Below are 22928 nucleotides of genomic sequence, written 5' to 3'. Positions count from 1 at the left end.
CAATATTTCAAAAAATTATAGTTTTTTCAAATTCACCTCAATTCGAATTTAAATCATAAGCAAATGTAAAATGAGCGAATGAGGGTATATTCTTCTTTGTGTAACTGCCCCTGTAAAAGTGGTTTCACTGTGATAAAGAAATGTTACACAGTGAACACAATAATCCTGAAGAAATCTGAACTGCCACAAAGGCCCTCTTCAAAGTTAAATGTACATGTTATCCTCACACCGATTCATCATTTTTTAGAGTCAAACGCTTGGTATACCTGCTTATATGCTCCAAGTATAGGTTATCATTTGCATTCCACAAAAGTCAAATTCTGCCACAGTCGCTCCAATTCGAACCAAAAAAGAATGACATGCCTTGTTTCAGTTCAACAAATATTGTGCAGGTTAATCGAGTCATGATAAATGTGCTCATCTTTCTTTATAATTATACTACTTGAATTCAATTTAGAATTATTGACCAAACCACTACTCGCTTCAAATTCATTTTAAATCCTGGAATTCACACAAGCCTAGTCATAACCAGTGAGCCTCCTACGTCTACCGTCTACTACACCAGCTGGAGGAGCCACTGCATTCCAGTTTGGTCAGCCAAGCTCTTAACGTTCTAATGGCAAAACTCGACACCAGATTTTCCACTGCTTTTTTTGCGTTCTAACTACACTGCTCACTCAGGAAACTTGCGTGTCCTTTGTTGTCACAAGTAATTTAATGTATGCAGTGAACATTTTTATTTTCTTTATTGTCTGGCTTTGTGTGTTTGCTTTCATATTGTCACGATGAGTCACAAGTACTGGGGGATTTATTAAACCACCGGGTAGCAATCTCTAGGACGATGCATCAGTCGTGGCTGGCTCTCGAGCAGAGAAGAAGCACACGATCTTCTTTTTCCTCCAGATTGAGAGCCGCTCTTGCTGTCGACCCACTACGTGCTGGTGGCATTATCCCCCCTTCCGAAAAGAAAAAAAAAACAAGTCCCAAAAAGAGAAAAGAAAAGTACTTAGCAGCACCGGGATGCTACTACATAGGCACGTGAAAAAGAAATTGAAAATTCGAATAAAGTCAAAGTAAAAATTGAAGAGTGTGAGAATATAAGAAACTTCAAAGAACGAGAAAGCAAGTTCACACAAATAAACAAAAAAACAAAGAATGCTGTACGGTAAAGAAAAAGTTACGAGCAACGCCCAATAAATGGTTTCATGCGCAACACATGAACGACGTCCGGCCTCAGTCGTGTCCTGCTCTGTGCATGGGGTGTTGAGTCCGGAACCACTTCGTAGTTCACGTCACTGACGCGGCGTAACACTTTATATGGGCCAAAGTACTGGCTCAGTAACTTTTCTCTAAGGCCACGGCAGCGGACGGGCGTCCACACCCAAACTCGATCTCCGGGGTTGTAAAACACTTCTCTGTGGCGAGTGTTATAGCATCGTGCGTCTGCCTGCTGTTGCTGGCCGATGTGCAGCCGCGCGAGTTGCCGGGCTTCCTCAGCACGCTCTGCGAATTCTTCGGCGTCAGTTGCCAACTCGTCTTCGTCTTGACACGGTAGCATAGAGTCTAGCATGGTCTGCACTTCGGGGCCATAGAGAAGCCGAAATGGCGTGAATCGCGTGGTCTCTTGCACGGCGGTATTATACGCGAAGGTCACGTAAGGTAAGATCCGGTCCCATGTTTTGTGCTGTACGTCGATGTACATTGAGATCATATCTGCGAGGCTCTTATTCAGTCGCTCGGTAAGTCCGTTGGTTTGCGGGTGGTACGCAGTTGTCCTTCGGTGTCTGGTGTTGCTCAGTTTGAAAACTTCGTTCGTAAGCTGCGCCGTGAATGCCGTCCCTCTGTCCGTTATTACACTGGAAGGAGTACCGTGTCGTAACACGATGTGGCGCATGAAAAGTTGTGCTACCTCAGAAGCCATGACTCGTGGGATCGCGTGCGTCTCAGCGTAGCGTGTCAAATAGTCGGTCGCGACGATCACCCATTTGTTGCTGTCCGCAGACAGGGGAAATGGCCCGAGAATGTCCATGCCGACTTGGTCGAACGGCGTGCAGGGTGCTTCGATGGGCTAAAGCAAACCAGCTGGCTTAACAAATGGTTGCTTTCGGCGCTGACATTCCCGACAGCTCTTGACGTACTTCTTGATGCTTGCTGAAAGTCCTGGCCAATAGTACCTCTCGCTCACTCTGGCAAGTGTCCTTGAGTAGCCCAGATGACCGGATGTGGGTTCGTCATGGCAAGCGAAGAGAACGTCGTCTCGCATGTCTCGAGGAACCACCAGGAGGTAAGCACGGTTGTTTGAACGAGCGTTGTTCTTGTACAGCACACCGTCTTGCAGGCAGAATGACGTCAACGAGCGGGATAAATGACTTGGTATGATAGCGCCCTGGCCCTCTAAATGATCAATGATTGGACGAATCTCTGCGTCATCTCGCTGCCGTTTGCTGAAGTCTGATGCGCTAATGGCGCCCAGGAAGCCTTCGTCTTCCTCTGCTTCCTGACTGACGACATGAAGAGGTGCGCGTGACAGTGTGTCAGCGTCTTCATGCTTACGGCCAGACTTATGGACGATGGTGCCATCAAATTCCTGCAGCCGCAAGCTCCACCATGCTAGCCGTCCTGAAGGGTCACGCAGGCTTGCCAACCAACTGAGTGCGTGATGGTCCGTCACTATCTTGAAGGGACGACCATAAAGGTACGGGCAAAACTTGGTGATTGCCCACACGACTGCGAGGCACTCTTTCTCCGTAGTGGAATAATTCGCTTCGGCACGGGATAGAGAGTGGCTGGCGTAGGCTATGACTCTTTCGGTGTCCTCCTGACGCTGAACGAGCACTGCCCTGAGCCCAATGTTACTAGTGTCGGTATGGACCTCCGAGTCAGCATAATCATCGAAATGAGCGAGAACGGGCGCTGATAGCATGCGCTGTCGCAGCTCATCAAAAGCTGCTTGTTGCTCGTTTTCCCAGACAAACGGCGTGTCGTCCCTTGTGAGACGAGTCAGAGGTTCTGCTATCTGAGAAAAGCTATGAATGAACAGACGATAGTAGGCGCACAAACCAAGGAAGCGCCGGACGGCTTTCTAACCGACAGGACCTGGTAATTCGGCAACAGCGGCAAGCTTGTCCGGATCGGGCCGGATTCCTTCGGCGCTAACTACATGTCCCAGAAATTTCAGTTCTTTATAGCCGAAGTGGCACTTCTGTGGCTTTAGTGTGAGGTCCGCCGATCGGATAGCCTCCAGCACGCTGCGCAGGCAGTGAAGGTGCTGCTCGAACGTGGTAGAGAAGACCACCACATCAAGGTAGACAAGACAAGTCTGCCACTTGAGCCCTGTGAGGACAGTGTCCATCATTCGCTAAGTTGCCGGCGCTGAACACAAGCCGAAAGAGAGCACTCGAAATTGGTATAGGCCGTCTAGAGCCACGAAGGCTGTTTTTTCACGGTCTCGCTGATCTACCTCGATTTGCCAATACTCGCTTTTGAGATCGAGAGAAGTGAAATAATGGGCACGACGAAGTCTATCCAGGGAATCCTCGATACGTGGCATTGGATACACATCCTTTTTGGTCACGTTGTTAAGCTTTCGGTAGTCAACGCAGAAGCGTAGCGACCCGTTTTTCTTTTTGACAAGTACGACTGGAGATGACCATGGGCTGTTAGATGGTTCAATAACGCCATCGCCAAGCATCTCGCTGACTTGCGTACGTATCGCTTCACGTTCTTTAGCAGACACGCGGTAGGGGTTCTGGTGTATCGGCCGTGCGTCCCTCGTACGTGATGATCCTGTGTTGAGTGATAGACGTCTGGCGTCTTTGAGCAACTTGGGAAGCAAGACCTGAACTCGAACAAGAGCGCTCGTAGCGCAGTCTGGTTATTGGTGGACAGATCAGGATTGATGTCAATATTACTCATTGACGTGTCGGTGGTATCCACTAGTTCTGACGTGAGACAGTTGGTGACGTTTGCTACTTCGTGGGCAAACGCTATCAAAGTGTCACGGAACAGATGTCGATGCTCGTTGCTAAAGTTGGTTACGAGCAATTCAGATCGGCCATCACGAAGGTGTATTACACTTCTAGCTACACAAGTGCCTTGCTGCAGGAGGTGTTCTAAATTTGTCTCGGCCACGACATCGCCATCGCCCAAACCACAGCATGTTACGTCGACTAGAACACTTGCTCGTGGAAAAAGCGTCACGCTCTGTTGAGAAATACGGAGTACGTCGACACGCCTTCTGTCATCTTGCACGTTGATTGCTCGCTGGGCTGAGAACGTGACGCGGCGCTCTTGTAGATCAATGATAGCTCCATTTTCCTGTAGAAAGTCAACTGCCAGGATGACGTCACGGGAACATTCGCGTAGAACGAGGCAGCTTGCTACGAATGTATACCCTTGGATCTGTACTCTAGTTGTAAAGGCACCCAGTGGAGTAACGACGTGGCCACCAGCTGTCCGAATCTGCGAGTTATGCCACAGCATGATGACTTTCTTCAGCTGCGTTGTCAGTTTCCCGCTCAGTATAGAATAGTCGGCGCCGGTGTCCACTAACGCATTAACTGCACAACCATCAATTGTCACTGCTATGTCGAGTGAAAGTCCGCCATCTTTTGCAGCAGTATGTGATGTCGGACCGGTTTCTGTATGGTTCTGCGTCAATAGGAGGTCTTCAGCACTTCGACGTTCAGCGACCCCGCCCCCAGAGGTCGCTTGGGCTAGTTTTCCCGGTGGGGGCTGGGAGATCGTGTGGTAGAATACCGCTGGGGCGTTGATGAAAACCGCCTCGGTGATGGCGAGCGGGACTGGCGCTTGGCAGATGGTGGTGCATGCTGCTGGGCGAGGTAGTTTTCGATTTCGCGCGGTCTTTGGCCGTAACGGGGTGGCGATGAATACGCAGAGAAGCCGCGAAGCCCAAGACGGCGATATGGGCACTGGCGGTACAAGTGATCAGCTTCTCCGCAGTGAAAGCACAAAGGTCGGCGATCAGGTGTGCGCCAAACATCAGACTTCCGAGGAGACGTGCGCCGATCGTCGATGTACTGAACTGGTGGCACCGAACGATGGGCGGCAGGAGCGCCAGGGACAAAGGGCAAGGGCGGTGGTGTGTACGTGCCTTTGTAGTACGGTATGTGCTGCGCTGACTGGAGTGCAACAGCAGGAACAGGATGGACGAGTAATGGCGGCGATGCAGCAGGGCGTTTCAAGGCTTCCGCGTAGGTTGTCTCACGGCGGTATTCAGCACGAGCTGGTGCAGCTGTATCAGGAGGCAAGGTGTTCCAGAGGGCCTTGAGCAGCTCATCTTTGATCACAGTTGCAATAGAGCTAACCGTAGGATGAGGTGTTACACCAGCCTTTTGCAACTCTTCACATACTATATCACGGATGAGTTCACGTAGGCGGTCGTTGCTAGTTCTAGTGGCGGTGAAAATGTCGGCAGTAGACATGCCACTGATTTGCTTGTCGTATTGGTTGGATCACTGCTGCAGCATTTTTTCCATTGTCACGGCCTCGGACAAGAACTCTGCGACCATCTTCGGAGGGCTGCGCACGAGGCCGGCAAAAAGCTGGTTCTTGACACCGCGCATCAAGTGACGCAACTTCTTGTCCTCCGTCATTCTTGAATCAGCCCGTCGGAAGAGGCGCGTCATGTCTTCGATGTACGTGGTCACAGTTTCGTTTGGCAACTGGACGCGAGCCAGAATAGCTCGTTCAGCTCGTTCTTGGCGATCAGCACTGGCATAGGTCTGCAAAAGTCTACGAGAGAATTTGGGCCACGTCGTCAGCTGCTCCTCTCGGTTTTGATACCATGTACATGCCCCGTCTTCGAGATAGAAATAGACACGACCCAGTTTCGCCGCGTCGTCCCACTGATTCAAGGTGGCTACGCTCGAAGTCCACCAACCAGTCCTCAACGTCCTCGTGCTTTGTGGCATGGAATGTCGCCGGTGCCCGTGGGCTTTTCAACGTATAGCGGTTCGACGTCATGCTTCCCGTGCCGGTTGACAAGGTTTCCACCGAAGCGCTGGTCATGTTTGTCGACGTGGTGGGAGCAGTATCATCGATTTCCGGAGGCAATCCCCTGATTCGGCGGCTGTTCCGATGCACAGGAGTATTGACTGGCCCTGGACTCGTATCACGGCTTCCTGGGGGGGTCTGCAGCATCCGTGAGACTACCCAGCACCTCCACCAGTTTGTCACGATGAGTCACAAGTACTGGGGGATTTATTAAACCACCGGATAGCAATCTCTAGGACGATGCATCAGTCGTGGCTGGCTCTCGAGCAGAGAAGAAGCACGCGATCTTCTTTTTCCTCTAGATTGAGAGCCGCTCTTGCTGTCGACCCACTACGCGCTGCTGGCAATATGTAATCAAAAAGCTTTTGTAGTTATGAAAACAAATGACCCTATTCTTGAGCAAGCTCTCAGCCATTAGGAGCTGTTAAATACAAGAAAAAGATCAAACTCCCAATTTATCTTTCTCCGATGTTTAAGAGTCGATAGCCTAGTAGAAACTGAAAACATGATAAATATGTGCAGTGCAAGGCCTGCAGAGGACCAGAGCTTTCTGAGTTGCTTTCACTCATTTTTCATAATGTCCGAGTAGCCGAACTTTTTCCTCGAGTAAAAAAAAAAGGTTCATGTAGTAAGCGAGGTTTTGCTACTGATCTGGGGTCGTGTCAAATAAAATACCACACTTCTAACCTGGCTGCTACACTTAATGCACTGGCCCTATGTCAGTCATCTATAACAGTTTTCCTCTGCATTTACCGAGAAAATGCTTGGCATTCCAGAGAGCTATGATAGGGCACGATGACGAAGGCAATGACTTACACGAACTTCGGGTGTTGGTTACTTCGTCATATGAAGCGCTTAACACAGCTCTGCCAAATTTAACGCTCTAGGAGTTTTCTGAAATGCTTAAAACCAGAGAACCTCTATGGTCACCGTTTTCAACAAGCGGTCCCAAAAGAGCACATGTCCCTCTCCCAGCTTTTGAGTGCTTGTGACCCAATGTGTTGTGAGGCACCAGTGTTTTTACTGAGAGCAGCCAGTACTCCTAGAAACCCTGACGAAACTAGAAATAGAAAAGGAAGAAAAAAAAAGATACCTGGGCTGAAGCCTCTACCAGGGTGCAGATGGTGGTTGACACTTCCCGCACACTCTCGCTAAACTGCTCATGCTCACTGTGCTTGGCATGGTCGGCGATGCCAGTCATTGCATCCCCCAGGCTCTGCACGGACCATCATTCGGCATTTAGACAACACTGCCAAAAGATCTACAGCATAGCAAGCGCAAAATTAAAGCCCTGACCAAAGCAAGATCACAGTGCATAACGAACAGTAGTGGTGTGTTCGTTAATGTTGCACCTCCATCATTAATTCTCACATCAAAGAAGAGCTGTGTGTGATAGCAGTGCCTATCCTTTTTGCGTGCTCGAGGTTTGTAGCAATGAGTGGTGCAAACAAAGTGAAGACATTTTCAACTGCCTATTAACCAGAAAAGGTATTCATGGGCCAAAAGTGAGAAATCTCCCTAACTTCCTGTAACACTGGCCTACTTTATTCCTATTCAATCAAGCTGCTTGGCAGCCCAACCTTTGAGTGCCTGCGTGCGAAATTCATTAAAAAAAAAACACCATGAACTAAGCACCGGACACCCATGATGATTTTTAGAGTCCTGCGAGCAAACGCATGGCCTTTGAAATCTGAATTTTGAGATGACACATATGATCCGAAATCAGCACAAGTGATGCCTCAAAGATCAGTGTTTGTTGCATTGGCTCATTATTGGAGCAGCTTTCATGCCATGCTTCCCATGGTTTGATTGTATTGCGCTTCTTGCAATAGGAGCCACAGCATGAACCATAGTGAAAAGGTGTCTCTTTTATTTATTAGTTGTTTCAATTGTCATTTTCAATATTTGTGCGGTTACTGGAGACTCTTTCTGCACTTTGCTGAAATTTAGACACTAGCTGAAAGAGCAGAAGGGGGCACTTGCTCGGAATCTTAAGGTATACAGAAAAATTTTTCACAGTCACCTACCAATTTAATACATCTAGGCTAAAGAGTGTATTTGTAGTCAGTGGGCATCAACACAGCAATATAAGCTAAAGTAGCATTAGGGCTGTCAACATTTCTGATAAATGATGTGACTGGGAAAAAATAGGTTCAAGCACACCCCTAGAAGCACTGAGACATAATTTTTACGGAATGAAATCATATGTATTAGAGCTGTGTGAATCACAAAATTTCAGGTGCAAAGCAAATTCAACCACTGAAGTATGTGTGCGAATCGAATGGACTATATTTAGAACAGTTGCTAGCGAAATTGCAAGAAAAAAAAGTTGGAGAGGTTTCCTAAGCATATTATGAGTAAGCAAAATTTATCTTCTCTAGGTTAATGAAGCACTGACAGGTGGCATCTCATGATTTTCTTAACAATGCAGAGATTGCATGTACATGATTTAGTACGATGTCGACGAAACTTTAGACATGAGAGGCAAAGAATATTTCCTCAGAAGATTGCAAAAAGATATAACACAAACAGTTTTTTCAGCCCCTAATAAGTTTGTGTAGGAGCACAACATGATAGCTGTAAAAAGAAGCACAAACAAATTTCTTGAATGCAGCCTGCTGGATTCCACCTACTTGTGGAAAGTCCGACATCGAGCAGACCAGTAGATCTATAAATCATAGATTGCACGAGCATACCGTATTTACTTGCATAATGAATGCACTTTTTTTCTCGAAAAATCAGAGCAGAGACAGGGGTGTGTTCATTACATGGCGCAAATTTTATGAAAACATTACCGGCATGAGCAAAAAAATGCAATATAGTTAAAAAACAAATTAGGTAGCTTAGCCTTTCTCAATTGACATACACGCACACTGTTTGCAAACAGTGTGTTTATAGCACTTCACTCTTCTTCGGTGGTTGACGGCACTATCATCTGCAAGCTGTCCCTGCGCCGCCCGTGCACTTCATAAAAGCGTTTTACATCTTTCTCTTCTCCCAATCGTTTATTGCAACAGTGGTATCTGCTGTGATCTCGAGCGATGCCCAGAAGCATGTGCTACAACACTACAATGCACATTTCTAACGACGTGGCAACCTGGCACGACGACCACAGCGCTGCCATTATTTTGCAGCAAGTAACCAACATTGCAGCAAGCGACCACCAAAGCATCAAAACAAGCCATAAATAACAAGATTAACGACGAAATATGGCCACCATGATGCTGTCCATTTGAGAAGTTACTGTAGAAAAGGTAGTCTATATCTTGCATTCCTTGAAGGAAATGTGAATAACAAGCACGAAGAGCAAATTACAACCCAAGGAAAAATCTTGGGCACTACCATGCTGCGAAAATCTTCACAATTTTTTTCTGGGTGACAAGCGATTTTTTCTTGTTTTCCAGAAACCAGCAAAGCGATAGCGACAAATGGCCTTCCACGACAGCCATGGCAACACCAAATCTTGTTCTTATCGCTACGGAATCGTGTGCATGTGGTTGGGCCTTAAAGTTTAGTATGAGAAGGAAGCAACTGTGGACTGGCGCGGGCAGTTTAGTGACCTTGGCTGTGTGCTTGTCAGCTGCGACGTCTTTTTACACTCGCACTGTTTGTAAACCGCACTGTGATGTGCAGATAATTAAAAAAAGACGTAGCGAATACTGATAGAAAGAAAAACAATGTAGCACGCAACAGCAGGCGAAGGGGGGTTGGAACGCGTTGGTACTCACTTTTGCAACCCAACCGCATACACTGGTTCTTGCCCATGGTGTAGAGAGCAGCCAACACTTGCTCACATTACATAAGAATGTTAGTTAAGGACAGCCAAAATTAATACGCCTCAGTTCAGGCAAAAATGTTCACTATGGACCAGTGGGAGACCTTGCTCGCCAGTGAGGAAAAAGAGGGCCAAGTGGCGCTCCTGGACAAGGCGCGGCGAGCTGCTGAGGCCAGTTTGTGAAGCCCTGGACTAGAGGCCCCACCCACCTGCTTTTAACCCTGACTTGATTTTTTTTTCTCTGCAATAAAAGTTTTTCCATTCGATTTCCAACATGTTACCACATCTTCAATTATTTCAAGGGGCTCTAATCCCATGCTTTTTTGAAGTTTCTTGAGGCGATTCCAAGCCTGGGTGCTCCTCTTCTAGAATCCTACAATTCCTCATGCCTTGATGCACAGCTGCTCAAACTTCAGGGTGTCCCTCTTCACGGAGTTAGATAGTCATAAATCCAAAGAATAATCACTTAGCGTCAATGCTTCGAGGTGATGACGGCGTTGTATTACCAGTCGCTCAATGCACAGAGGCTTTCAACAATAACTTCGCCCCGGTATTTACTAATGAACTACCTTTAAATAGTTCACTTAATCTCCTGCAACCTCATGTTGCACTTCTATTTGAACCTGTTATAGTAACAGCGCATGGCAAACAATGTGCAATAGAATGACTTCAGCCTGGGTCTCGATGAAAAACACGCCTGGGTCCCAATGAAATCAGCGCTAAACTTCTAAAGCTAACCAAGCATCATTCAGCCTGTTCTGTTTTGTTCTGTTCCAAGTGTTTTGCTGTGGAGAGGTTGAGGTTCATATTGCCTCGGCTACACCATATCAATAATTTCTGCAGGGAAAAGAAATTATAATACTTAACGGTACTCAGAAATGGACAATAAAAAACAGCATTAACATAATAGCACACTGAAACCAGTAGAAATATCATGCCAATGTACAGTTTGTTTGCAGTAGTTCACACACACATAAAATGTTCACATGCACACCTTTTTTTTCTAGTGTCAGTATATGCAATAACACATCATTTCATATATGCCAACCCTTGGCTGTCTCTCACAGGCACTTATCCAGCCCGGTCTCCACTAAGAAGTCTGTCAGAAAGATGTTCGCCTTTTTCTGAAGATGCATCTCAGGCCATGGTCCGAGTAATTTCCTTAATGTGAGGGGCTATCTGTCTAAACTTGCTAGTTTGTTCCTTAATTTTTCTCTTTCATTCGCGTGTTTGACCCACTCCAAAAGAATATGGTGAACATTTTCTTCTGCATGAAAACAATGACATTCCGGGAAGTTGGATTGACGTATTTTGAGCAGGGAACTGTTTAGTATGCCACTTTCTGTCGAATTCTGTGGATTAATGTCTCAAGTTTCATGGGAGATCATTCAGCCAACAGACTTCCACTAATGTTTCAACAATCCATTGACAGGATGCGTACCAGAAGACTGGAAGTGACAATTCATAATTCCTATATTTAAGTGCGGTGACAGTTCTTTTCCAAGAAATTACAGGCCCATATCATTGACGTCAAACAGCTGCAAGTTACTGGAACACATAATACACAAACATATCATAACATATCTAAACAACAACCACCTACTTCTCATAAACCAGCATGGCTCTCGCAAAAACCTGTTCAGCCAAACCCAACTTTCCGAATTAGTCACAGATCATCAATCACTGCACTCATCCCTGTACGTCCACACAATATTCATCGACTTTTCGAAGGCATTCGACCGCGTCCCTCACAACCGTTTGATTTAAAAGCACGCAATCTTCAGCTTGACCACAAAACAACAAAATGGATTGAACATTTTCAAACAAACCAAAAACAGTTTGTCAAAATTCAAAACCATATATTAAACAGTGAACATGTAATATCAGGGTAATCACCGAGGTCAGTGCTAGGTCCACTTTTGTTTTTTATCTACATCAACGACATAGCAAGTGACATAAATGCGTCAATTAGATTGTTTGCAGATGACTGCGTAAGAGATAAGAAAATAACGGTGCATAGTAACCGAACTACACGGGATATGGCTGCAACTTCGTTCTTTGTGTATCTAACGTGTTTTGCTCGGTCACTGATAAGACTGGGCTAAATATGGCATCGCACGAGTGTCATTTAGGCAGAGCTTGGTGCAGCAGGTCGGACTGGCACCAAATGACACAATTAGCGCAGCACTTTCACTCCTGAACGAAAGAAAAACTGAAGGCAGAGATAACCTCCAAACTTATTTAGTGGTAAAAAACTGCATTATCATTGTGATACCAATTATATCACGGCGGGAGAGGGCACGGCGGCATCGCCTCGAGCATGTTTGACTGCGCATGGCTGATCGTGCAGGTTCTTCTTGTCTGCTCAACGCAAGGGCCAGCTCTGCTGGCTGATCCTGGACAACCGCCTTGGAACAATGACTCGCCTAACACGTGGAGCACTTCGGTGCCACCAGATCATCAAATCATTGCCACGTCCCATTTCCCAAGTTTTTGTTATCGTCCCAAAACACCACACGATTCTTAGCGCAAACCGCGCCTGCAGTTTTCTAGAAGGTTCCGGACTGTAGTGGATCATTTCGATAAGATCACGCCCACTGTGCGAACGGTACAGATTGTTCTGGAAGCTACACCACCGCCAGCGATAACGCTAGAACATTCGACGGCAAGAGTATAAATGCCGACGCGCTTCGCCGCTTGTCAGTTGTTGATCGAAGGCCGACGCTCCGTTCGCCGCTATCAGTCCGAGACTGCTATCTGTGCGAGACTGCTGCTGTAATTGGACTTTCCGTTTACCGGGCACAGGTTCGCCCAAATAAACAGTTAAACCCCAACCAAAGTCTCCTGTCTTCGGCCACGTCACGACCCCGTGACATCTGGTGGAGGTGCTGCTTCGTTCATGTACCGGACGCCCCCGTCAAGCCGTGAACCCAGCCCACGTCGCGGAGAAGACACCGACGCCAACCAGGAGCAGTGAACAAGCCGCCGACAGCAAGGGCTACCACCGGAGTACGGGATTCTAGAAGACAAGGCGCGGAAGACCAAGGCCATGACCGCGACTGCAGCGACAATGACAACCGCCGCATTCCTGCCCACGATGGTCATGCATCAACCCAGGGAACCACCAATTTTCCATGGGTCATCGTTCGAAGACCCGGAGTCCTGGTTAGAAACATACGACCGTGTGGCCGCCCTCAATCACTGGGACAACGAAGAAAAGCTCCGGCGTGTGTACTTCTACCTGGAAGACACCGCAAGGACCTGGCTAGAGAATCGTGAGTCCACGCTCCGAACGTGGGATGTCTTCTGCGGCGCATTTCTGCAAACGTTCGCGAGCGTCGCTCGCAAAGAAAGGGCCGCTGCTCAACTAGAGACCCGGATTCAGCTACCGAATGAGAAGGTTGGAATTTTCACAGAGGAAATGACCCGCCTATTTCGTCACACTGACCCAGACATGCCTGAGGAGAAGAAAGTTCGTTTCCTCATGCGAGGGGTCAAACAGGAGCTCTTCGCGGGACTAATGAGGAATCCATCGAACACCGTCCAAGAATTTGTATCCGAGGCGACCACCATCGAAAAAACCCTTGACATGCGCACCAGACAGTATAATCGTCGCCTGACTCCAGAATGCGCTGCTGCTCAAACCAGTGACTCCGAAAACCTGCGTGAAACGATCCGAGCGATCGTGCGGGAAGAGCTGCGCAAACTGTTGCCTTCGGCGCAACCTCAAGTGGATTCGATCGCCGACATTGTGCGAGAAGAAGTTCAGCAATCACTTCGAATTGCCCATACACCGCTGCCCGAGCCAGAAACTATGAGCTACGCCGCTGCAGTGCGCCACAACGCTCCTCCCCGTCCACGCCAAAACGCCGCCTCGTCGCACTTCCGTCGCCAGACACCACCGCCGCGACCACCCCCACCGACGACCTACCGTTCACCAGTGGCCCAGCGCAGTGCACCGAGGAAGACTGACGTCTGGCGCACCCCTGACCATCGCCCGCTCTGCTACCACTGCGGCGAGGACACATACCGCCGTTGCCAGTACCGACAGATGGGACTGCGTGGCTTTGCCGTCAATGCACCGCGTCCACAGCCAGGAGAACGACCACGTGACATCGCCGACTACCTGACAGGAACTCGATGGACACCACGAAGCCTTTCGCGTTCCCCGTCGCCCAGCCGCCGCACGTCACCGCACCACCGGCAGTACTCTGGCCCAACGCGGGGCCGGTCTCCTAGCCCGTATCCGGGAAACTAAGGGCAGCAACCGGTGGAGGTGCGGTTGCTGTGCGACGAACTACCGAAGATCCTCCGACGACGACGACGCCGCGACGGAGCTTTCCGAACACAACGCCAAACAGGCAAAGCCCCGACGGTGAAAGCTCACTTACCGAAGGTGGCCTGACGACGCAACATGGAAGCAGCGGAACAAGCCGACGCAGCCGTGACCCGACGCCACGCCCTAACTGTAATGCGAGACGGCGAACTAGCGACCTCGACATTCTTATCGACGGCCACAGAGTGACCGCTCTCGTCGATACTGGAGCCGACTATTCTGTCATCAGTGAGTCATTCGCCACGAAGTTAAAGAAAGTTAGGACAGCTTGGAAAGGCCCTGAAATCCGCACAGCCGGAGGTCATCTCGTAACGCCTGCAGGAATCTGCACAGCGAGAGTCACCATTAACGGCCGTATTTATCCTACAGACTTCGTAGTCCTACAGCGTTGCTCGAGAGATGTCATCCTTGGCATGGATTTCTTATGCCTCCATGGTGCTGTTATCAACCTAAAAACAAAGTCGATAACGTTATCCACAGAAGAAGCACTACCGCCGCGCACGCCGTCAGGACACCATGCCTTGAATGTGCTGGAAGAACAAGTCACCATTCCGCCTCGCTCAAGCGTCATTATTTCAGTCGGCGCTCCTAAATCACCTGAATTGGAAGGCGTCGTTGAAGGCAGTCAGCATCTGTTGGTCACCCGAAATATTTGCGTCGCAAGAGGAATTGCAGAGCTGCGAGGAGGCAAAGCAACGGTTATGCTCACGAATTTCAGCAATGAGTACAAACATGTGAACAAAGGAACAACGGTCGCATACATCGAAGAAATTGTCGAAGCCACCAGTGCTTTCGCCCTCGCCGATTCTGCGGAACCTGCTCAGAGGAACCAAGCCCCTCATATAGCTTTCGACGTCAATCCCAAACTTCCGAACGATAAGCAAGAACAGCTCAAAGCCCTGCTCCTGCAATACGAAGATTGCTTTTCATCGTCATCGAAAATTCGGCAGACCCCAATCACGAAACATCGCATCATAACCGAAGAAAATGCCAGACCACTCCGTCAGAGTCCGTACAGGGTTTCGACGCGAGAACGTGAGGCCATGAAGAGACAAGTTGATGAAATGCTGCGGGATGACATTATCCAGCCGTCCAAGAGTCCATGGGCATCCCCCGTGGTGTTAGTGAAGAAAAAAGATGGGACCCTACGTTTCTGCGTCGATTATCGCCGCCTGAACAAAATCACAAGAAAGGACGTGTATCCTCTCCCACGAATAGACGACGCACTTGATCGGCTCCATAACGCCAAGTACTTTTCGTCAATGGACCTCAAGACTGGCTATTGGCAAATCGAAGTCGACGAAAGAGACCGAGAGAAGACGGCGTTTATAACACCGGACGGCTTCTTCGAGTTTAAGGTGATGCCCTTCGGCCTTTGCTCAGCGCCTGCAACTTTTCAACGCGTTATGGATACAGTACTGGCAGGATTGAAGTGGCAGACTTGCCTTGTGTACTTGGACGACGTCGTCGTGTTTTCCTCGAGTTTAGACGAGCATCTTCGGCGCCTTGAAGCTGTACTTCAAGCAATCAAGACTTCCGGACTCACACTGAAGCCAGAAAAGTGCAGATTTGCGTATGAGGAGCTCTTGTTCCTGGGGCACGTTATCAGCAAGTCTGGAGTTCGTCCCGATCCACGGAAAACAGCCGCCATCGCCGACTTCCCACCGCCCACTGACAAGAAAGCAGTGCGCCGATTTCTGGGCCTGTGTGCCTATTATAGGCGGTTCGTGAAAAACTTTGCCCGCATCGCCGATCCTCTCACTAACCTTACCAAGGCCGACGTGGAGTTTAAGTGGGAAACGCCGCAGGAACACGCTTTCCAGGAGCTAAAACATCGCCTCCAGACGCCTCCGTTACTTGCCCATTTCGACGAATTCGCCGAGACAGAAATACATACTGACGCAAGCAGCGTAGGTCTTGGCGCCGTTCTTGTGCAGAGGGCTGACGGACTTGAAAGGGTTATTAGTTACGCCAGCCGATCGCTATCCAAAGCAGAAGCAAATTATTCCACAACAGAAAAGGAGTGCCTCGCCATCATCTGGGCTACGTCGAAATTTCGCCCCTACCTCTACGGCAGGCCCTTCAAAGTTGTGAGCGACCACCACGCATTGTGTTGGCTAGCCACCTTGAAGGACCCTTCAGGTCGCCTCGCACGATGGAGCCTGAGACTTCAAGAATATGACATTACTGTCATTTACAAGTCTGGCAAAAAACACTCCGACGCCGACTGTCTCCCTCGTGCGCCTGTCGACCAACCGCTACCCGACGACCCGGATAAAGACTACTTCTTAGGAACGATAACTACCGACGACTTCGCTGAACGACAGAGGGCCGACCCGGAACTTAAGGCCCTAATAGAATACCTCGAAGGCAGGACCGCCGAAGTCCCGAAGGTATTCAAGCGCGCACTTGCGTCGTTCTTTCTACGGAACGGTCTTCTACAAAAGAAAAACTTTTCACCGCTTCGAGCTAAGTACCTCCTTGTGGTGCCTTCAGCTCTGCGACCAGAACTCCTGCAGGCCCTGCACGACGATCCGACGGCAGGGCACCTCGGTGTTTCTCGCACGCTCGCGAGGATACAAGAAAGGTACTACTGGCCACGTCTTACCACCGACGTCACCCGTTATGTGAGAACATGCCGGGACTGTCAGCGACGCAAGACACCGCCGACAAGGACAGCGGGACTTCTGCAGCCAATTGATCCACCTTGTCGACCTTTCCAGCAGATTGGTATGGACCTACTGGGGCCGTTCCCGACGTCGGCTTTCGGAAACAAGCGGATCGTGGTAGCTACCGACTACCTCACCCGCTACGCCGAAACAAAAGCCCTGCCAAAAGGCAGTGCATCCGAGGTAGCTAAGTTCTTCGTCGAAAATATCGTCCTACGTCACGGCGCCCCGGAGGTCCTTATCACAGACAGAGGAACGGCATTCACTGCCGACTTAACTCAAGCGATCTTGGCATACAGCCAAACAAACCACCGCCGGACGACAGCGTACCACCCACAAACCAACGGCCTCACCGAGCGGCTTAACAAGACGATCGCCGACATGCTGTCAATGTACGTCGATGTCGAACACAAGACGTGGGACGCCATTCTTCTGTATGTGACCTTCGCATACAACACGGCGGTGCAGGAGACGACGCAGATATCTCCATACAAATTGGTCTACGGAAGGAGCCCGGCAACGACGCTCGATGCCATGTTACCCAACGTCACCGACGAAGAAAACCTCGATGTGAGCGAGTACCTTCAACGAGCCGAAGAAGCCCGACAACTTGCGCGTCTCCGTATCAAGAATCAACAGACGACCGACAGCCACCGTTACAACCTTCGACGACGCTTCGTGGAATACCAGCCCGGTGAACGTGTTTGGGTGTGGACGCCAATACGCCGACGTGGACTAAGTGAAAAGCTTCTGCGACGGTACTTCGGACCGTACAAGGTGGTTCGACGGCTCGGCCCACTTGATTACGAGGTTGTCCCCGACGGCATCACGAACTCTCAACGACGCCGATCGCGACCCGAAGTCGTCCATGTCGCGCGCCTCAAGCCGTTTCATGCGCGTTAACAAACTGAACCAGTGTTTTTTTTTTGTTGTATCGGAATTTATTCATTGTACTTTCTTGCATTATTATTGTACTTCCATCTTTAGTTAAAGCATCGGGACGATGCCTTTTTCAGAGGGGGGCAATGCCACGTCCCATTTCCCAAGTTTTTGTTATCGTCCCAAAACACCACACGATTCTTAGCGCAAACCGCGCCTGCAGTTTTCTAGAAGGTTCCGGACTGTAGTGGATCATTTCGATAAGATCACGCCCACTGTGCGAACGGTACAGATTGTTCTGGAAGCTACGCCACCGCCAGCGATAACGCTAGAACATTCGACGGCAAGAGTATAAATGCCGACGCGCTTCGCCGCTTGTCAGTTGTTGATCGAAGGCCGACGCTCCGTTCGCCGCTATCAGTCCGAGACTGCTATCTGTGCGAGACTGCTGCTGTAATTGGACTTTCCGTTTACCGGGCACAGGTTCACCCAAATAAACAGTTAAACCCCAACCAAAGTCTCCTGTCTTCGGCCACGTCACGACCCCGTGACAATATCAGCCCGATCACCGCCCTGACGCCCCATTGGCTGCCCAGCCCGGTGACGTCGCCGCTTCCTGCTATAAAGCCAGTGGACATCGTTTACTGCATCAGAAGGCACGGCGGCATCGCCTCGAGCATGTCTGACTGCGCATGGCTGATCGTGCAGGTTCTTCTTGTCTGCACAACGCAAGGGCCAGCTCTGCTGGCTGATTCTGGACAACCGCCTAGGAACAATGACTCGCCTAACACGTGGAGCACTTCGGTGCCACCGGATCATCAAAATATCAGCCCGATCACCGCCCTGACGCCCCATTGGCTGCCCAGCCCGGTGACGTCGCCGCTTCCTGCTATAAAGCCAGTGGACATTGTTTACTGCATCAGAGGGCACTGCGGCATCGCCTCGAGCATGTCTGACTGCGCATGGCTGATCGTGCAAGTTCTTCTTGTCTGCTCAACGCAAGGGCCAGCTCTGCTGGCTGATCCTGGACAACCGCCTTGGAACAATGACTCGCCTAACACGTGGAGCACTTCGCTGCCACCGGATCATCAAAATATCAGCCCGATCACCGCCCTGACGCCCCATTGGCTGCCCAGCCCGGTGACGTCGCCGCTTCCTGCTATAAAGCCAGTGGACATCGTTTACTGCATCAGAGGGCACGGCGGCATCGCCTCGAGCATGTCTGACTGTGCATGGCTGATCATGCAGGTTCTTCTTGTCTGCTCAACGCAAGGGCCAGCTCTGCTGGCTAATCCTGGACAACTGCCTTGGAACAATGACTCGCCTAACACGTGGAGCACTTCGGTGCCACCGGATCATCAAAATATCAGCCCGATCACCGCCCTGACGCCCCATTGGCTGCCCAGCCCGGTGACGTCGCCGCTTCCTGCTATAAAGCCAGTGGACATCGTTTACTGCATCAGAGGGCACGGCGGCATCGCCTCGAGCATGTCTGACTGCGCATGGCTGATCGTGCAGGTTAGTTTTTATGATACTTCCTTAGGAAAATGTACTAGTTACTATGGATTAGTAGTGCTGCCGTGCCCTCGTAGTTGTTTCTGTATAGTTGCTGATTGTTGGTCTGTGCTACTTCTCGTATTGTGCGGGGACGTAGAGACGAATCCCGGCCCCCAGACTCGGTCCGCTGTTGACCTCAATGAGCATAAAGATGTGTTAAGTGCTATTCTTGAGGAACTGAAAGAGATAAAGACTGCCGCGAACAAGCGCGATGAAACTCTGACCCGTATTAGTTCAAACCTTGATGAAGTTCTGGAACTGTCATAAGCAAATAAAGAAAAAATTCATACCCTTCAGCACACCGTTGAACAACTAGAAAAAACTATGAAGATGACTATGAAGATAGGTCACGACGGAATAACTTAGTAGTCTATGGCATACCAGAAGGCCCAGAAGAAACCAGAGAAGTCCTTGAAGACTTAGTTGTCCGACGGGTTTGCAATGATGAACTAAAAGTCGCTGTCACCTCTCTCGAACGCATTCACCGAATTGGTAAACCCCGAAATGATAAACCCCGGCCAATCATTCTCAGGTTGTACAATTACAACGAAAAAATAGCCATACTAAATAACTGTTTCAAACTAAAAGACAGCGAAGTTTCCGTGTCACATGACTACTCCCAGGCAACGCAGCACATAAGAAAAAAACTTTGGCAATCTGTAAGTTCTGATAACAAGGCCGACAATAAGATAAAACTGGTTCATGATAAACTGTATATTAACAACGACATTTATGCGTGGGACGAAGCAAAAGATTGCCGGGTGCTCGTGCGCAAAGGTAAAAAACGAGAAATGAGCACTAAACCGAAAAACACGAAAAAGGCGAACAAATGACTTCCGGATTCTACAAAGCAACAACTGAAAACACTGAGGCTCATTTCCCTTAATGTGCGAAGCTTATGCAACAAACAAGGAGAACTGGAACACGTGTTGTTAACGTGTTGTTAACATATGACCCGCACATAGCTGTCATCTCCGAAACCTGGCTTTGCCCAGATTTGCCTGATAATTACGTGATTCCGTCTTCATATACGTGTTATCGCAAAGATAGACTTACACGAGGAGGTGGTGTGGCAATTCTTGTGAAGGCGGGCCTTTCATCTGTTTCACTGCCTGCTGTTAACCCTGACCACGAAAGTGTCTTTTGTAAAATAAATATTTCAGGAAACCATATTGTTATTGCGGGAATTTATAGGCCGCCGGGAGCTCCCTGTGAATTTTTACTTGAACTGTATGATCAATTAGCAGTATATAAGAATCAGAACATTATTGCTGCGGGAGATTTCAACTTACCGTACATAGATTGGTGCTCGATGTCATCAGGGGGCACTGATACAAAGAACTCCGAAATCCTTCTAGATACTTTATTGGCTTACAACCTTACACAGACAGTACTATATCCAACACGGGTGACTAGCACTGCTTCCTCCATTCTAGATTTAATTTTGTGTTCAGCCAGCTTTACTGATCATACCACAGAAATTCACGAAGGAGTCTCGGACCACAAGCTCGTATATTTTTCCTGCAAGCTTCCAAACCGAATCAAGTTAAACAAAGCTAAATTTGTAAAAGTAAATGACTACAACACAGCAGATAACCCAAACATTGCCGACCATTTAGAAGAAGCATTACTGACATTTCACGATGACGATGTTAATGTCTTATGGGCAAAGTTTAAGTCATGCTGCAATTATTGCATCAATAAGTTTATTCCAGATAAAATGAAAAAAATCAACAAAGCCAATCCTTGGATAACCAGAGAAATTATACATTTAAAACGTAAACTAAAACGGTACCGAAAAAGAAAGAACAGGGATGCCGCCCTCCTTTTTAAGCTAAGTTCTAAGTTGAAATCTAAACTACGAGAAGCTAAAGAGCGCTTCTATTCAACCACCCTTGGGCGCTTTGCTACCGAATCCCCTCACAAATTCTGGCAATTTTTATCAAACAAGGACTCAAGAAGCGTAGATCAAATAGCTGTTGGTGCTCGCATTGTTACAGATAAAAAAGAAATTGCAGAAACGTTTAATTCCTATTTCCAGAGCGTATTCTCAAGGCCAGCCACGCTGGGTAATACGCCTTACGTTAACGATAGCAACAAATATATCCATATTACTGTCGAAGGTGTTACTGAGCTGCTCTTATGATTAGACCCTAAAAAATCCGCAGGACCTGATAACATTCCCACCGCATTTCTCAAAAGATATGCAGAGCTCCTAGCTAGATTCTTGGTACAGTTGTATTCTAAGTCTCTTGAAACTTCTTGCCTTCCACTTGAATGGTTGGTTGCCCGAGTGAAACCAATTTTTAAAAAAGGCTCTGTCACCGATTATTGTAATTACCGTCCCATATCTCTCACTTGCACAGTTTGTAAAGTTCTCGAACACGTAATTGCTAAACACCTAAATGATTTTCTTGACAACAATAATCTTCTTACTAACGTACAGCACGGTTTTCGAAGAGGTTTTTCAGCTGCAACTCAATTAGTAGTTACCGTCCATGAGATGGCACAGGTACTTGACGAGGGCGGACAGATTGACGCAGTTCTAATAGACTTCTCGAAAGCGTTCGATAGAGTTCCACACTCCAAACTAATAACAAAAATGAAAAACTTAGGCATTCCATCACAAGTGGTCAATTGGGTCATTTCATACCTAACTGGCCGCAAACAGTATGTTGAAATTGACGGTGCCTGTTCTCGTTTTCTTGATGTTTTCTCTGGCGTCCCACAGGGTTCGGTCTTGGCACCGGTTCTATTTAACATTTATATTAATGATCTTGGCCAAATTGTAAAGTCCCTTCTACGCCTTAAGCTGTTTGCAGACGATTGCATCATATTTAGCCACATAGTGTCTGCCGCTGACCAGCACGTTCTTAACCATGCTTTGCATGCAATAACGGAATGGTGCAATAAATGGGATATGCTTATAAATCTCGACAAGACAGTTCACATGTGCATCTCCAATAAGAATAAATCTCACTTCATGTATAGTCTTGGCAATTGTCAGATTAAACAAGTGGAGGAACATAAGTACCTGGGGTTAACCTTGACGTCCAGACTTAACTGGCCAACACATACAATAACATATGTTCCTCCGCGAGAAAGAAGTTAGGATTTCTGAAGCATAAATTAGGTGATGCCCCCTCGTCGCTTAGACTCATTGCATACAAATCCATTGTAAGACCCACCCTGGAATACGGAAGCATTGTATGGGACCCCCATACTATCACTAATAAAGAAAAGCTTGAAAAAATTCAGAGATTGGCAGCTCGCTTTATTTATAAACGTTTTAGACGTCGCGACTCCCCTTCAGCTATGTTGGAGCTCGCACACCTAGAGCCATTGGCCAACCGACGTAAAAGTGCCCGTCTAAACTTTCTACACCAGCTATATTTTAATAAATTGGGAATCCAGTCACAAGATTACATAGCTAATAACCCTAGTCGAGCGTCTCGTCACAAACATAGCCGAAGTATTACACCGTTCTTTGCCCATACAGACCAATACAAATATTCATTTTTTCCCAAAACTGTTTCCGATTGGAATGTTTTGCCAGAGTGTTCACCCTTGCTGTCATCCAATGTATAATGATTGTATACTCACCTGTTGATTATGTACCCTCACATTTATGTGTCGATCTTGCATCCGTACGCATGTCTTCTGAATGTGTACATCCCTCTCCTGCTTGGACCTCTCA

General features: G+C 48.2%; 1 protein-coding gene across 4 annotated transcripts in view; it reads right to left on the bottom strand.

Moving 5' to 3' along the window:
* Window positions 1-22928, bottom strand: part of rhea (Talin_middle and talin-RS domain-containing protein rhea) — a 908869-nt gene that overhangs the window by 429463 nt on the left and 456478 nt on the right. For all 4 annotated transcript variants that reach the window (XM_037423602.2, XM_037423605.2, XM_037423603.2 and 1 more), the window contains exon 34: window positions 7109-7231. In XM_037423602.2, the coding sequence (XP_037279499.2) occupies window positions 7109-7231 (123 nt within the window). The remainder of the gene's footprint in view (window positions 1-7108; window positions 7232-22928) is intronic.

Source organism: Rhipicephalus microplus, chromosome 4, assembly GCF_043290135.1.
Source record: "Rhipicephalus microplus isolate Deutch F79 chromosome 4, USDA_Rmic, whole genome shotgun sequence".
NCBI classification, from domain to species: Eukaryota; Metazoa; Arthropoda; class Arachnida; order Ixodida; family Ixodidae; genus Rhipicephalus; species Rhipicephalus microplus.
Note: the sequence above shows the minus strand (reverse complement) of the source record. Positions and strands in the feature narration are given on the sequence as shown.